Source organism: Hemitrygon akajei, chromosome 30, assembly GCF_048418815.1.
Source record: "Hemitrygon akajei chromosome 30, sHemAka1.3, whole genome shotgun sequence".
Classification (NCBI taxonomy): domain Eukaryota; kingdom Metazoa; phylum Chordata; class Chondrichthyes; order Myliobatiformes; family Dasyatidae; genus Hemitrygon; species Hemitrygon akajei.
The window spans coordinates 3,792,330-3,806,583 of NC_133153.1; the positions used below are offsets into that span (position 1 = coordinate 3,792,330).

General features: G+C 43.0%; 1 protein-coding gene across 1 annotated transcript in view; it reads right to left on the reverse strand.

Annotated features, from left to right (window-relative positions):
* LOC140718759 (protein unc-13 homolog C-like) overlaps positions 1-14,254 on the reverse strand; it is a 337,501-nt gene that overhangs the window by 20,916 nt on the left and 302,331 nt on the right. The window contains exon 20 of the mRNA XM_073032872.1: positions 6,103-6,250. Coding sequence (XP_072888973.1) covers positions 6,103-6,250 — 148 coding nt within the window. The remainder of the gene's footprint in view (positions 1-6,102; positions 6,251-14,254) is intronic.

Here is a 14,254-nt window from a genome sequence, read left to right on the forward strand (position 1 = left end):
AAAATCTTGCCTCACAAACCTGTTGGAATTCTTTGAGGGGAATAGGATAAAGAGTAGGATAGAGAAAGGGGATGCAGTGGATGTTGTATATTTGGACTTTCGGAAGGCCTTTGACAAGGTGTCACACATGAGGCTGCTTACCAAGTTGTATTACAAGTTGCCCCTGGTATTACAGTAAAGTTACTAACATGATTAGTGCATTGGCTGATTGGTAGGAGGCAATGAGTGGGAATAAAAGGATCCTTGTCTGGTTGGCTGCCATGACTAGTGGTGTTCCACAGGCATCAGTGTTGGAACCACTTCTTTTCATGCTCTGGGTCTGTACTCACTGGAATTTAGAAGGATGAGAGGGGATCTCAATGAAACTTTTTGAATGTTGAAAGGCCTATACAGAATAGATATGGAAAGGATGTTTCCCTTGGTGGGGGAGTCTAGGACAAGAGGACACAGCATCAAGATAGAGGGGCATCCAGAGACGCAAAGAAGTTTCTTAACCAGAGGGTGGTGAATTTGTGGAATTTGTTACCATAGGCAGCTGTAAATGCCAGGTTGATGGGTCTATGTATGTATGGCAGAAATTGATAGGTTCTTAATTAGACCCGGCATCCAAGGTTATGGGGAGAAGACCAGGGAGAGGGGCTGAGGAGGGGTCAAAAAGATTCAGCCATGATTGAATGGCAGACTTGATGGGCCTAATGGCCTAATTCTGCTCTTACGTCTTATCATCTTATGGTCTTATGGTTTCAAGCATTCAGGCTTGGAGATGCCAGAAATAACTAGGAGTGAAAATGAAATGATTTTAAAGTTAGAAGCCATGAAAACTTTGAAGGTACCAACAATCATCTTGAATATTACAATGAAAATGAAGATTTAGAGAATACAATTGTCAACAGCATTGTATGAAGGCAGTCCATCATCTGTACTTGCTATCTGTGATGCATCTACAGTCAAAAGTATGTGACACAGATGAATTCCTCCGTCAATAACTATTAGGAACTAATACTGTTTTATATTACTGCAGTAGTATTGCTAGAGTTCTAATTTATTCTTTTTTCATTGGAATACATAATTTATTCCTCAGTATGCCTTTTCTATATGTTGTTTAACTATTTCCATGAAATTTCAGCTAATTAGGGCAGCCAAATTGAGCTAAAATGTCCTGGCTCAAAGTGCCCCAATTAAATGGAATGCACTAGGACTAAATGACTAGGAAATCCCAAGAAGAACTCTTGAGAGTGTGTTTAATATAAATTAGAAGGTGCAGAGTATAGTAGAAATCTGCATATCTCATGTAGGAATTTTCAATTTTTATGAAGCTTCCTGGCTCAAGAGATGTAGCTGTAAGAATGCTCAGTAATTCTGAATATCACTTTCACCAACACCAGGGTGATTCTGAATTATTTATCAGACAGTTAAAATGCACCTCTTGAGTTAGTGAAAGTGTTTTCATGCCATTCTGGTCTAAGGTAAGCAGTTATCATTAAAGTTATTAAAGTCATTAAGGTAATCATTAAAGTTTGATGTTTTACTGTGTGTGTACTCAGAACTAACAATCTTAGCAAAAGTGTTGACTATTGAAATAAATCAAACAAAAATACTGAAATGCATAGTAATCCAAGCACATTGCAACTGTTTCAGGATTCAGGTGTAGACCCTACTACTCAGTAGTTTAACGGTAGGAGGTGAATAGGGAATAACTTCAATGTGGCAAATGTCCCTTTTTGTGCTGAAACATTTCATTGACAATTGGAGATTAATAGTAGTTAGACAATAGACAATAGATGCAGAAGTAGACCATTTGGCCCTTCGAGCCTGCACTGCCATTTTGAGATCATGGCTGATCAACTACTATCAATACCCGGTTCCTGCCTTGTCCCTATATCCCTTGATTCCCCTATCCATAAGATACCTATCTAGCTCCTTCTTGAAAGCATCCAGAGAATTGGCCTCCACTACCTTCTGAGGCAGTGCATTCCAGACCCCCACAACTCTCTGGGAGAAGAAGTTTTTCCTTAACTCTGTCCTAAATGACCTACCCCTTATTCTCAAACCATGCCCTCTGGTACTGGACTCTCCCAGCATCTGGAACATATTTCCTGCCTCTATCTTGTCCAATCCCTTAATAATCTTATATGTTTCAATCAGATCCCCTCTCAGTCTCCTTAATTCCAGTGTGTACAAGCCCAGTCTCTCTAACCTCTCTGCGTAAGACAGTCCAGACATCCCAGGAATTAACCTCGTGAATCTATGCTGCACTTCCTCTACAGCCAGGATGTCCTTCCTTAACCCTGGAGACCAAAACTGTACACAATACTCCAGGTGTGGTCTCACCAGGGCTCTGTACAAATGCAAGAGGATTTCCTTGCTCTTGTACTCAATTCCCTTTGTAATAAAGGCCAACATTCCATTAGCCTTCTTCACTGCCTGCTGCACTTGCTCATTCACCTTCAGTGACTGATGAACAAGGAGTCCGAGATCTCTTTGTATTTCTCCCTTACCTGACTTTACACCATTCAGATAATAATCTGCCTTCCTGTTCTTACTCCCAAAGTGGATAACCTCACACTTATTCACATTAAATGTCATCTGCCAAGTATCTGCCCACTCACCCAGCCTATCCAAGTCACCCTGAGTTCTCCTAACATCCTCATCACATGTCACAGTGTCAACCAGCTTAGCATCATCAGCAAATTTGCTGATGTTATTCTCAATGCCTTCATCTAAATTGTTGACATAAATTGTAAACAGCTGTGGTCCCAATACCGAGCCCTGTGGCACCCCACTAGTCACCACCTGCCATTCCGAGAAACACCCATTCACCGCTACCCTTTGCTTTCTATCTGCCAATCAGTTTTCTATCCATGTCAATGTCTTCCCCCCGATGCCCTGAGCTTTGATTTTACCCACCAATCTCCTATGTGGGACCTTATCAAATGCCTTCTGAAAATCGAGGTACACTACATCCACTGGATCTCCCTTGTCTAGCTTCCTGGTTACATCCTCGAAAAACTTCAATAGATTAGTCAAGCATGATTTACCCTTGGTAAATCCATGCTGGCTCAGCCCAATCTTATCACTGCTATCTAGATATGCCACTATTGCATCCTTAATAATGGACTCTAGCATCTTCCCCACCACCGATGTCAGGCTGACAGGTCGATAGTTCTCTGTTTCCTCCCTCCCTCCTTTCTTAAAAAGTGGGATAACATTAGCCATTCTCCAATCCTCAGGAACTGATCCTGAATCTAAGGAACATTGGAAAATGATTACCAATGCATCCACAATTTCCAGGGCCACCTCCTTTAGTACCCTAGGATGCAGACCATCTGGACCTGGGGATTTGTCATCCTTCAGTCCCATCAGTCTACTCATCACCGTTTCCTTCCTAATGCCAATCTGTTTCATTTCCTCTGTTACCCTATGTCCTTGGCCCATCCATACATCTGGGAGTTCTCTGAGCAATTGCTATTAAGTGTGTTGCTGTAATTGTTCACATTTCCTTATTAATTGAATAACATACTGCACCTCTCCTACTCATATAATACAGCAATTGCTGGTCATAATTTCATAATTAGGAAATGTTTTTGTAGTTGATAATACTGGGGCAAAGTAATGTAATGTTTCCGAATATCAGTGGCTCAGCCTGTCAGAAGTTTTTTCTCTATGATCACAGTTGTTTTGAATCCTGTGAGGGGATTTCCAAGCAAAAAAGTTGTGCCATGGGATAGTTTCACCCTCAGATTGGGCCTGGCCTTTCCCAGACTTACACAAAGTACGTTTGACATTTCCTACAAGTCAGCAGTGTCAACTGCAAATTTTGGGCCCAACATTTAGTTTGTTAGAGATCACATTTCAATTTCATACATAGAACTCGAAGATAATTACAAAAGTTTTCAGAGGTGAAATGAAGGTCAGCATTTCACATGTGTTTTATTCTCATTGATACAGTACTGCCACACGCTGCTGCTTTAGTGAAATCATTCTTCGCTATAATGCAGTTCCCTTCATTTATATTCTTGACCAGTACAATGTTCAATTGCTCAAATATAAACACACTCCTGATTGCTATAACCAGTTTCAGTTGCTGGATTTATCCTTAATAAAAAGAAGAAAACCACATGGAAAATCAATCTTTTTGCACAGTGCTATTACATTCACCCAAACCCTTGGCCCAGAAACTGAAGAGCACCTATATACAAACCACTGAAATATCTTTGTGTGTTGTGCAGATACCAAATTGTGGTCCAGAAAAATTAAAATACCTGGCCAAAATCCAGTGTGAAAGAGCACAAGTGTGGCTTACACCAAGAGAGGATTAGGGTTACGGAACATGATATGTTTGAACATCACACAAAGTGGGTTGAATTGTTTCCTCTTGTTTTGCAAAATTTGTATCATTTTGTTTTATGGTTTTGGAGCCTCTTTAGCAGAAGCAGCTCTTTATCAGGAATTCCATTTGTGAGCACGTAATTGAGAGCCATTGTGGTAATCTGATGTAACTGGTTATAAGGTGTCTGTGGTGAGAATGGAATCTCCACAGAGGGAGAGCACAGGCAGGAGAAGATCACAGCTCAGTAATGACTGCCTAGGGCATATATGTCAAACTCAAGGCCCGCGGGCCGGATTTGGCCCGCGGTGGAATTATCTTTGGCCCGCGAAATAATATCTGATTACTATTAAAGCTGGCCCCAGTAATCGAAGCGCCTATGGCGTATGATATGGCTAATGCTGAGTTTATTCAGGTACCAGGTTTTCAGGGTTTTTAGTGTTTATTCGGCAGTCTTCTTCATAAGAAATGGAATTTGTAAAGTGAAACACTTTGTAGTTATAGCAGAGACTGAGACACATGAGAACAGGCTGAAAAAACGGAGGCAACGAAAGCTGCGTTCGCACGCATCCGACTGATCCGGCCCGCATGAAGCTGCATTTTGCTCAATTCGGCCCGTGACCTAAAATGAGTTTGACACCCCTGGCCTAGGGAAACTTAAGCATCGATACTGGTAGGATGCTATGTCTCTGCAGACTGTCTGCAACTGGATTCTTTTTTGTTAAGCAGGTCTTTGCTTCCTTTCATGAGATTGAGCTCCCCTTACCCCCACCATGGCCAATTACATTGATCAATGAGACTCCTCATGTCATTGTGCGCTCCAGGGAAACCAGTGAAAGTGAGCAAACGTTCACACAGATAGAGCTGGTGGTCAGGATTGAATCTGGCTCTCCGGAGTTGTGAGTCAGCAGCTCAAACAGCTACCCCGCTGCCCTTGATATCTATTGATGAAAGCGTGTCCACTTAAATGGGTGGAGAAACAAAAAATCAAGTGTCATGTCCCCCTTACTCAAGTGAGACTATTCCATGAAAGCTCTGAGCTCCAGTCTATGATAGAGAGTGTGAAACTCTGAATGCACAAGAAAGGCTTCATTAAAGGAAAAAAATACTGCAAATAATAGAATTTAAAACAGAGCATGCTGAACATACTTTGTGTGTCAGGCAGTATCTGTGGAGAGAGAGACGGAGTTAATATTGCAGTTTGGAACCATCTATCAGAATCTTTCAGAACTGTTGAGATGAAAGCTTATTAATCTGAAAAACTAATTCTGCTTCTGTCTCCATAGATGCTGTTTGATCTGCTGAGAATTTCCAACATTCTCTGTTTATATATGCCTTCCAGCATCTGTAATAACTTATTGAGAAAGAATTTTATGGGTTTTAGGGATTAAACTTTTTCAAGAATTGATTCATTAATATTTGACTCACTTTAACAGAGTCAAAACTTAAATTACAAAATAACTGTAAAGATTTTCTTTGATATGGTACTTCTTTCTGGGATTTTCTCCAAGTCATTAATACCAAACATAATGCTTACATCCAAAATAAAGGACCAATCAGACCCTCGTGGTGGATATAATATGCCACTAATGGGCTAAATCATACAATGTAGTTCAACAAACATGAGGAAATCTGCAGATGCTGGAAATTCAAGCAACACACACAAAATGCTGGTGGAACGCAGCAGGGCAGGCAGCATCTATAGGGAGAAGCACTGTCGATGTTTCGGGCTGAGACCCTTCGTCAGGACTCAACATTCACTTTGTTGCTCTTACCTTGTAAAGACTGAGTGCTGATAAATTTTTTAACCAGGGCATCAGTTGTCTGGGTGTAGAGGCTGAGTGCATATTTCAAGGACAGCAGGTCTGGACTCTTCTCTAAGAATGTCTTTTTCAGGCCATTTCCTCCAGCGTGGAAATATTGCTAAAGGTAGATGAATTTAAGATCATGCTTTAACATCAAAATAGCAAACTGGTAACTAATAATTTTTTCTCGGCACCATCAGATGTACTGAGAACCACCAGAGTTGTAAATATTTAAATTCAAAAACTCTTACTGTTGTCCAAGCCAAGTTTAGAAATAATCCACTGATTTACCACACTTCGAGATAGTCCATGACAATTAAAGTTGATGAAAGATGTTCTTATTGTTCCAGCAGTTAATTTGAATATGAGGTGGGATAGAGTGCTCTCTTCAAGGAATGGACATAACGTCAGGGCATTGCTCACCAACATTCATTGCTCCCCACTTGACTGCTCAGATTTATTGCAGAAAAATATAGCCAATTCTGACATAGGTATTTGAATTTCTAATAAAGTTTACATTGAAAAAATTAAGAGCTAAATTGTACTGGCAGCTACCAGTAAAAGATTTGTGAGTACCCATTGAGAGTCCAGGATGTTTTTAATCTCAGATAACAGACCCTAACGGTCACCTTAATGGTGGGGAATCTATTTCCACATTTCTACACTAATGGTAGCAACATTCTTTCACATCAGCTGCTGCAGCCACAACAACCCCACATACCATTTACTTCAATAACCCAATAGCAACCTTTCTCTAGTATAATGCTGGGGAATCACGAATACAACCCAACATCAATGCAAACTAGTATAAGATTGGAAGCCCCATTGGCTTACTGTATGTAGAAATTCCAGACTGGAGGTTACGATGAAAAAGAAAAATGAAATAACTATTTTTATTCAACTTATTTTAGTATTTTTTATTTATCAGTACTGAAATGCTTTTTTTTACACTTTGATCTTGCTTGACTTCTTGGACTCATGGAATCATAGAACACTACAGCACAGAAACAGGCCCTTTGGCCCATCTAGTCCATTCCAAACCATTAAACTGCCTAGTCCCATCAACTTGCACCTGGACCATAGCCCAACTTACCCTCCCATCCAAGTACCTATCCAAACTTCTCTGAACTGTTGAAAAAGACCCTGCATTCACCACTTGCACTGGCTGCTCTTTCCACACTCTCACCACCGAGTGAAAAAGTTCTCCCTCATGTTCCTGTTAAACATTCCACCTTTCACCCTCAACCCATGGCCTCTAGTTTGACTCTCAACCTCAGTAGAAAAAGCTCTCATAATTTTGTATACCTCTGTCAAATCTCCCCTCAATCTTCTACATTTTAGGGAATAAAGTCCTAACCTATTCAGGTCCATAAGTTCTGGCAGTATCTACATAACCACTTCTTTATATCCACATCCAACACATTATCCTCCACAACTTCTGCCATCTGTGAAGGGATCCAACCACTAAACATATCATTATGTCTCCCCACACCTCCACTTTCCCCAGGGATCACTCCCTCTGCGATTCCCTTGTCCATTTGTCCCTCCCCACTAATCGCCCTCCTGGCACTTACCCTTGTAAACAGCCTAAGTGCCTCACCTGCCCATACGCCTCCTCCCTCACCTCCATTCAGGACCCCAGGCAGTCTTCCAGGTGAGGCAACACTGCACCTGCGAATCTGCTGGGGTCATCTATTGTGTTCGGTGCTCCCGATGCGGCCTCCTTTCCATAGGTGAGACCCATCATAACTTGGGGGACTGCTTCTTTAAGCACCTCCACTCCATCCACTACGTCGTTCCCAGTGGTCAAATATTTTAATTTCAATTTCCATTCCTGTTCTGACATGTTGGTCCATGGCCTCCTCTTGTGCCAAGATGAGGCCAGCCTTAAGGCAGAGGAGCAACACTTTATATTCTTACCCACTTGTCTAATCTATCACTGTCCAGCTAGCCCCCTTCCCCTACCCCCAACATTTTATTATGGCATCTTCCCCCTTCCTTCTCGGTTCTAAAGAGGGTCTCGGCCCAAAATGTTGACTGCTTGTTCCTCTCTATAGATGGTGCCTGACTTGCTGAGTTCATTCAGCATTTTGTGTGTATTGCTTTGGACTTCAAGCATTAGGAGATTTTCTCGTGTTTATCCTTATAAATATTCTCTGCACTCACTAATGTTCTCTACATCTTTCCTGTAGGCAGGTGATTAAAAAAACTGGACACAATACTCCAAATTAGGTCTCACCAATGTCTTATACAAATTTAACATAATATCCCAATAAGTTGAGTCATGAAGGCCAATGTGCCAAAAGCTTCCTTTACGACCCTTCCTGCGACACCTCCTTCAATGAATTATGATTCATTCCCATTGTTCTACAGCTCACCGTGTAAAACCTACCCTGGTTAGTCCTCCAGTGGAAATGCCTTACCCTTGTCTGTACTAAATTCCACCTGCCATTTTTCAGCTGATTTTTTCAGATGGTCCAGATTCCGCTGTAAGCTTTCATTATCTTCCTTGCTGTCCATACACCCCCAATCTTGGTATCATCTGCAAATTTGCTGATCTAGTTCACCACATTATCATACAGATCGCTGATGTAGATGACAAACATCAATGGACCAAGCACCAACCCCTGCAGCACACCACTAGACACGGTCCTCCAGTCAGACAGGCAATCATCCACAAACACTCTCTGGCTCTCTCGCAATGTCTAATCTAATTTACTCCCTCATCTTGAATGCCGAGCGATTGAATCTTCTTGACCAACCTCCCATGCGAGACCTTGTCAAAAGCCTTGCTAATGTCCATTAGACAGCATTCCCTGCCTTGCCTTAATCAACTTTCTTCGTAACTTCCTCGAAAAACTCTAAAAGATTGGTTAGACATGACATACCATGCATGAAGCCATCTTTAAACAGTCCAAATACCTAGAATACTTCCAATAACCTTCCGATTACTGATGTCAGGCTCACGGGCCTATAATTTGCTAGTTTATTCTTAGAGCCTTCCTTAAACAGTGGAACAGCATTAGTTATCCTCCAATCCTCTGGCACCTCACCTGTGGCTAGGGATTTTTAAATATCTCTGCTAGGGCTCCTGCAATTTCGGTACTAGCTTCTTATAGGGTTCAAGGAAACACCTTGTCAGGCTCTGGGAATCTATCCACCCTAATTTGCCTCAAAAGCGCCTCCTCTTCTGTAATCTGTATATGGTCCATGGCCTCGCTGCTGCGTTGCCTCACATCTATAGACTCAGCAGTTTGAACGGAGCACAACTGCGCAAGCACGTGGAGGTCAGCCAGTGAGAATAGCGGGAAAAGTTTAAAATGAAGACAAATTTACAGAGCGGGCGTTGGAGTAGAGGGAGACAGAGGAGGAAGGCTTTAGCTCAACAGGGCTTTGGCGATAAAGGGTCGAGGCCAGGTAGGTTATCTGTTTAAGCTAAAGACAGAGAGTACATGTGTTTTAGTGCCAAATGTGGGAGGTCCTAGAGACTGCCGGCCTTCTGGATGACCACATCTGCACCAAGTGATTCGAACTGCAGCTCCTTAGAGACCGCATTAGGGAACTGGAGCTGCAGCTCGATGACCTTCGTCTGGTTAGGGAGAATGAGGAGGTGACAGAGAGGAGCAACAGGCAGGTGGCTGCCCTGGGACCACAGGAGACAGAGAAGTGGGTAAAAGTGGGAGAGGGAAAAGCAAAAAGCAGATACTCGAGAGTACCCAGTGACTGTCCCCCTTAACAGTAAGTATTCCTGCTTGAGTACTGTTGGGGGAGACAGCCTACCTCAGGGAAGCAACAGTGGTGGTGCCTCTGGCACAGAGTCTGGCCCTATGGCTCAGAAGCGTAGGGAAAGGAGGAGGATGGCGGCAGTGATAAGGGACTCTATAGTTCGGGGGTCAGATAGGCGATTCTGTGGATGCAGGAAAGAAACACGGATGATAGTTTGCCTCCCAGGTGCCAGGGTCTGGGATGTTTCAGATCGTGTCCATGCTATCCTGAAGTGGGAAGGAGAACAGCCAGAGGTCGTGGTACATATTGGTACCAACAACATAGATAGGAAAAGGGAGGAGGTCCTGAAAACAGACTACAGGAAGTTAGGAGAGAAGTTGAGAAGCAGGACCTCAAAGGTAGTAATCTCAGGATTACTTCCTGTGCCACACGACAGTGAGTATAGGAATAGAATGAGGAGGAGGATAAATGTGTGGCCGAGGGATTAGAGCAGGGAGCAGGGATTCAGATTTCTGGATCATTGGGACATCTTCTGGGACAGGTGTGACCTGTACAAAAAGGATGGTTTGCACTTGAATCCGAGGGGGACCAATATCCTGGCGGGAAGGTTTACAAAAGCTATTGGGGAGAGTTTAAACTAGAATTACTGGAGCGTGGGAACCGAACTGAAGAGACGGAGGAAAGGGAGGTTGGCTCACAAATAGAGAAAGTTTGGAGACAGTGCAAAAGGGAGGATGGGCAGGTGATAGGGAAGGGACGCGCTGAGTTCGATGTTTGAGATGTGTCTATTTTAATGCGAGGAGTATCATGAATAAAGCGGATGAGCTTACAGCGTGGATCAGCACTTAGAGCTGATGTTGTGGCCCTTACAGAGACTTGGATGGTGCAGGGGCAGGAATGGCTACTTCAAGTGCCAGGCTTTAGATGTTTCAGAGAGGATAGGGAGGGAGGCAAAAGAGGTGGGGGTGTGGCACTGTTGATCAGAGATAGTGTCACAGCTGCAGAAAAGGAGGAAGTCATAGAAAGGTTGTCTATAGAGTCTCTGTGGGTGGAAATTAGGAAAAGGAAGGGGTCAATAACTCTATTGTGTGTTTTTTATAGACCACCCAAAAGTAATAGGGACACTGAGGAGCAGATAGGGAGACAAATTCTGCAAAGGAGTAACAATAACAGGGTTGTTGTGGTGGGAGATTTTAATTTCCCAAATATTGATTGGCATCTCCCTAGAGTGAGGGATTAGATGGGGTGGAGTTTGTTAGGTATGTTCAGGAAGGTTTCTTAACACAATATGTAGATAAACCTACAAGAGGAGAGGCTGTACTTGATTTGGTATTGGGAAATGAACCTGGTCAGGTGTCAGGTCTCTCAGTGGGAGAGCATTTTGGAGATAGTGATCACAATTCTATCTCCTTTACCATAGCATTGGAGAGGGATAGGAACAGACAAGTTAGGGAAATGTTAATTGGAGTAAGGGGAACTATGAGGCTATCAGGCAGGAACTTGGAAGCATAAATTGGAAACAGATATTCTCAGGGAAACGTACTGAAGAAATGTAGCAAATGTTCAGGGGATATTTGCATGAGGTTCTGAGTAGGTATGTTCTAATGAGACATGGAAAGGATGGTAGGGTACAAGATCTGTGGTGCACAAAGGCTGTTGTAAATCTAATCAAGAAGAAAAGAAGAGCTTATGAAAGGTTCAAAAAACTAGGTAAAGATATGAATCTAGAAGTTTATAAGCCTAGCAGGAAGGAGCTTAAGAATGAAATTAGGAGAGCCAGAAGGGGCCATGAGAAGGCTTTGGGGACAGGATTAAACATAGAAACATAGAAAACATATAGCACAATACAGGCCTTCGGCCCACAAAGTTGAGCTGAACATTTCCCTACCTTCGAACTATCTAGGCTTTATCCATAGCCCTCTATTCTTCTAAGCTACATGTAGCCACCCAGGAGTCTCGTAAATGACCCCATCGTTTCCGACTCCACTGCCGCCGGCAGACCATTCCATGCACTCACCACTCTCTGCGTAAAAAAACTTACCTCTGACATCTCCTCTGTACCTACTTCCAAGCACCAAGGCAAACCCCAAGGCATTCTACAACTATGTGAAGAGCAAGAGGATAAGGCGTGAGAGAATAGGACCAATCAAGAAAAGTGTGTATAGAACTGGAGGAAATAGCAGAGGTACTTACTGAATACTTTGCTTCAGTATTCACTACGGAAAAGGATCTTGGCGATCGTAGAGATGATTTGCAGTGGACTGAAAAGCTTGAGAATGTAGATATTAAGAAAGAGGATGGGCTGGAACTTCTGGAAAGCATCAAGTTGGATAAGTCACTGGGACCGGACGAAATGTACCACAGACTACTACGGGAAGTGAGGGAGGAGATTGCTGTGCCTCTGGCAATGATCTTTGCATCATCAATGAGGACAGGAGAGGTTACGGAGGATTGGAGGGTTGCAGATGTTATTCCCTTATTCAAGAAAGGGAGTAGCGATATCCCAGGAAATTATAGGCCAGTAAGTCTTACTTCAGTGGTTGGTAAGTTGATGGAGAAGATCCTGAGAGGCAGGATTTATGAACATTTGGAGAGGCATAATATGATTAGGAATAGTCAACATGGCTTTGTCAAAGGCAGGTTGTGCCTTACAAGCCTGATTGATTTTTTTCAGGATGTGACTAAGCACATTCGTGAAGGTAGAGTCGTAGATCTAGTGTACATGGATTTTAGCAAGGCATTTGATAAGGTACCCCGTGTAAGGCTTATCGAGAAAGTAAGGAGGCATGGGGTCCAAGGGGACATTGCTTTGTGGATCCAGAACGGGCTTGCCCACAGAAGGCAAAGAATGGTTGTAGACGGGTCATATTCTGCATGGAGGCTGGTGACTAGTGGTGTTCCTCAGGGATTTGTTCTGGGACCCCTACTCTTTGTGATTTTTAAAAATGACCTGGATGAGGAAGTGGAGGGATGGATTAGTAAATTTGCTGATGACAGAAAGGTTGGGGGTGTTGTGAATACTGTGGAGGGCTGTCAGAAGTTACAACGGGACTTTGATAGGATGCAAAACTGGGCTGAGAAGTGGCAGGTAGAGTTCAACCCAGATAAGTGTGAGGTGGTTCATTACCAAGAATGATGGCAGAAGATAGCACTAATGGTAAGACTCTTGGTAGTGTGGAGGATTAGAGGGATCTTGGGGTCCGAGTCCATTGGATACTCAAAGCTGCTATGCAGGTTGACTCTATGGTTAAGAAGACATATGGTGCATTGGCCTTCATCAAGCATGGGATTGAGTTTAAGAGCCCAGAGGTAATGTTGCAGCTATATAGGACCCTGGTCAGACCCCACTTGGAGTACTGTGCTCAAATCTGGTCGCCTCACCATAGGAAGTACGTGAAAACCATAGAAAGGGTTCAGAGGAGATTTACAAGGATGTTGCCTGGATTAGGGAGCATGCCTTATGAGAATAGGTTGAGTGAACTCGGCCTTTTCTCCTTGGAGCGACGGAGGATGAGAGGTAACCTGATAGAGGTGTATAAGATGATGAGAGGCATTGATCGTGTGGATAGTCAGAGGCTTTTTTCCCCAGGGCTGAAATGGTTGTCACAAGAGGACACAGTTTTAAGGTGCTTGGAAGTAGGATGTCGGGCGTAAGTTTTTTTACGCAGAGAGTGGTGAGTGCGTGGAATGGACTGCCAGTAGCAATGGTGGTCGTGGATATCATATGGTCTTTTAAGAGACTCCTGGATGGCTACATAGAGCTTCAAGAAATAGAGGGCTATGGGTAAAGTCTAGGTAATTCTAAGGTAGGGACATGTTCGGCACAGCTTTGTGGGCCAAAGGGCCTGTATTGTGCAGTAAGTTTTCTATGTTTCTATGAATAATGATGCAAAAAATCAATTTAAGACCTCCCCTATTTAAGAATAAGGGGTAGGCCATTTAGAACAGAGATGCGGAAAAACTTTTTCACCCAGAGAGTGGTGGATATGTGGAATGCTCTGCCCCAGAAGGCAGTGGAGGCCATGTCTCTGGATGCTTTCAAGAGAGAATTAGATAGAGCTCTTATAGATAGCGGGGTCAAGGGATATGTATGATCAGCCATGATCACAGTGAATGGCGGTGCTGGCTAGAAGGGCCAAATGGCCTACTCCTGCACCTACTGTCTATTGTCATCTCTTTTGCTCCACATATCACTCTGATCTTCCAGACAAACAGTTTTTCCCTTGCTATTATTTTGCTCCCAATATATCTGTGCAAACCCTTAGGATTCTTGTCTGCTAGAGCAATCTTATGTCCTCTTTTAACCCTCCTGTTTTCCTTCTTAAGTGTTCTTTTGCTTTTCTTATACCCCTCAAGTATCTCATTATTTCCTGCCTGCCTATATCTGTTGTGTGCC